The sequence below is a fragment of the Dipteris shenzhenensis genome, chromosome 26 (genome assembly GCF_047967505.1).
Source record: "Dipteris shenzhenensis isolate YYH24624 ecotype China chromosome 26, Dip_SZ_1.0, whole genome shotgun sequence".
NCBI classification, from domain to species: Eukaryota; Viridiplantae; Streptophyta; class Polypodiopsida; order Gleicheniales; family Dipteridaceae; genus Dipteris; species Dipteris shenzhenensis.
Window position 1 is genome coordinate 46,329,226 of NC_141621.1, and position 3,501 is coordinate 46,332,726.

General features: G+C 44.4%; 1 protein-coding gene across 1 annotated transcript in view; it reads right to left on the reverse strand.

Annotated features, from left to right (window-relative positions):
• Positions 1–545: 545 nt before the first annotated feature.
• Positions 546–3,501, reverse strand: part of LOC147885170 (pentatricopeptide repeat-containing protein At5g27110-like) — a 3,090-nt gene continuing 134 nt past the window's right edge. Inside the window, exon 1 of the mRNA XM_087398045.1 lies at positions 546–3,501. This exon is cut by the window's right edge and continues 134 nt beyond it. Coding sequence (XP_087254171.1) covers positions 941–3,501 — 2,561 coding nt within the window. The 3' untranslated portion in view covers positions 546–940.

The following is a 3,501-nucleotide window of genomic DNA, read 5'->3' on the forward strand; positions in this document are numbered from 1 at the left end:
GATACATCATTATAGAATCACCACTACTACATATGGAGAGTTGAGACTTGAATTACAAGGGCAGTTTATGGGAAATTTGAAAACTGAAGTAATTGGCATATGCCACAGTGCAAGCAGGAAGAGCAGGGTGCCTCGGCAGCAAGGGAAGATGAACCAAAGAGTCTGCACACAGCCCTCAGTAGCCCTGGAATCCAACCCTCAATCAATGGGCAATTAATACTTGAAAATGTTATGTGAATTGCATGGTATCCCTTTGTAAACCTGGGCAATCCCTCGGTAGCCCAGCCAATGGGTTAAAAATCACCATTAAATTTAAATGCAGGGAAAACGGCATTGCATGCCTTGAGTAACCATGCAAATGGGAGACAACTCTCGCCACTCAGAAACTAGCAAATGGCTTTTTCCCTTGTCAAAGGTGCCTGAGGAATTTTGCCATCTCTATTCAAGTCATATGTTGACACAGGGACATATTCCCATCTCAAATTGATGTTTGAGTGTCCCTGGCAAACATCCAATGCAGCTTACAATCATGCAAATAAGCAAAGTGACAGTCATAATACCATCTGAGATTTATTGCAATAGAAATCAAAGGAGATGATTTTCCTCATCTTCTAGAGTACCATGTCACATGCACAAAATCTCTGTTACCCAACTCTGCACAGATTGGTTCCAACATGGAAATGCAAGAAGTCATGGATACAGCGCCCAAAATTTTGGGAGAATTGAAACAGGACAGGGATGAAAAAAGGAGTAACACTTGCCAATCATATGCAGACAACAAGTATCCAGATTCCCCAACTCCTTGTGGTGGTGTAAAGAATATGTATGACACGTGCACACTATCAAGGGGGATGCATGGATACACCTGCTAAACATGTTCCCATATAACTCCAACTGCATTCTAACAGCTCTTTAATAACCTCTGTTCAAACATGGCTTTTCATAGATCATCCCATCTGTCATTTCTAGCATAGAGGTCAGAAAGCAACACATATAGGCCAGCATTTCCAGCATCTAAATCGAATAGTTGTTCTGCAGCATGAGTTCCATGTTTCAGATCATCATGAATCTTGCAGGCTGCAAGCAAGGCTGACCAAACACGAGTATCAGGGTCAAGTGGCATTTTGCGAATGAGATCCTCTGCCGCATCCAGCTTACCAGCACGACCAAGAAGGTCAACCATACATACATAATGCTCCATCCTTGGTGCAATACCATGATCCTCACTCATAGAGACAAAACAGTGGAAGCCTTCCTCCACCAGGCCAGCATGGCTGCACGCTGAGAGAAGGCTGACAAATGTAACGTCATTTGGCTTCAAGGTCACCTGCTGCATTTTTGAAAGGAGCTGCAGGGCCTCCCTCGCATATCCACATTGGGCATACACAGCTATGATAACCGTCCAAGAGACCACATTGTGTGTATGCATTCTGTCAAACATGGAGCATGCATCTTTAAAAGCCCCACACTTGCCATACATATTGACAAGGGCAGTTCCAACAACAACATCTGTCTCGAAGCCGTTGTCGACAATAGAAGAATGTATCAACTTGCCCTCTACGAAGGCATTGATGCTCCCACAGGCACCGAGAATAATAGCAAACGTGAACTTGTCTGGCTTGACACCTTCCAGTTGCATTTGATGAAAAAGCTGCAGGGCATCCAGACAATGTCCTTGCTCAGTATATGCAGCAATCATGGCATTCCATGAGACCACATTGGCATGATCAAGCTTATCAAATTCAGACCGTGCATGCTCCATAAATCCACATTCGGCATACATATGGATGAGGGAAGTACCTAAAGCAACACCAACTTGTAATCCATGGTTAAGAATGTAAGAGTGGATTGATCCGCCTTCCCCAATATCTGCCAGGATTGCACATGCATTAATAATGCAGGCAAAGGTGACTTCATCTGGCTCCATGCCTTCCTCAAGCATTTGCCAAAAGAGCTCAATCGCTTTGTTGCTATCTCCTTGCTGGTGATAAACAGATATCATTACATTCCAACAGACCGGATCACGTTGTGGTATTTTTTCAAACACCACATGAGCTTCCTCAGTAGCTCCACACTTACCATATAGATTGATTAGTGCAGTCCCAATAACAACACCCAATTCCAAACCACCATCAACAATGCACGCATGAATTGCTTGGCCCTCCGTTAGGGCTGCAAGGTTGGCACATGCATTCAAAGTGTTCACATAGGTTATGCTGTCTGGCTTCACATGTTTCTGAGACATTTGCCAAAGGAGTTGAAGGGCCTCCTTTCCATGACCATGTTCAGTGTAAGCATCAATCATCGTATTCCAGGAGACCATGTCACATTTGGCCATGTTATCAAATACTGAACGTGCATCCTCCACAGCCCCACATTTTCCATACATATTAATCAGGGCATTCCTTACTACAACATTAGTCTGTAACGTACTCTCAGCAATGCATGCATGGATTGCTCGACCTTCAGCTAAAGCTGAGAGGCTCCAGCATGCACTCAGAATGTTGATGAAGGTGACCTTGTTTGGCTTCATATTTTCATGCAGCATGTGTTCAAATATTTGAAGTGCTTTGCGGTCATGTCCTTGTTCAATATACACTGTCATCAAAGCATTCCAAGAAATAACATCTCGAAAAGGCATTTTATCGAACACTCGGTGTGCATCCTGTAAAACGCCACACTTGCCATACATACTGAGAAGGGCAGTCTCAACAATGACATCGCATTGATATCCAGAAGCTACTAAGCATGAATGGAGAGTTTTACCCTCCTCTGGTGCTGCCAGGGTGGAACATGCACGCAGAATGACGATGAAAGTTACCTTACTCGGCTTCAGACCCTTTTTTTGCATTTGTTGGAAGAGTTTAAGAGCCTCTTTCTCTTGCCCCTCGTTAGCACATATTGTCATCATGGCAGTCCAGGAGATCACGTTCTGTTGAGTTATTTTGTCAAATACGGTCAATGCACCCTGCAAAGCATTGAAGCTGCCATACATCTTGATGAGAGCAGTCCCAATACAGATGTTGGACTCGAGTCCTCTGTCAATTATTGAGGCATGGATCAGCCTACCCTCTACTAGACTAGTACATGCATTTACAATATTGATGAATGCATCCAGGTTTGGCTTCACACCCTCCTGCTGCATCCGTTGATCGACGCGTTGTGGGCTTCTTGCTCTGATACTTCTCGATATGGGCTTCACTTCTTTCAAAAGTTCTAGCCGAATTCTTTGCCCACTCCGTTTCTGAATGTCATATCGTTTGTCTTGTGATAACTGAGCAAGGATCACCAATGCATACGAAGGGACAAACGGCGAAGATTGCAGCTGGCCATTGAATTGACCGAAATTTTCAGCTTTAAGTGTCCAGACAACCAGGAGGGGTGGGGAGCAAGGACCTTGAAAGCTTATGTAACAAAGTGAGCTGCAGCCATAGAGCAAGGGAGGAGGAGCCAAGAATGGTAACGGCGGGCAAAATGCAGGAGTTATTGACCACAGGGGCA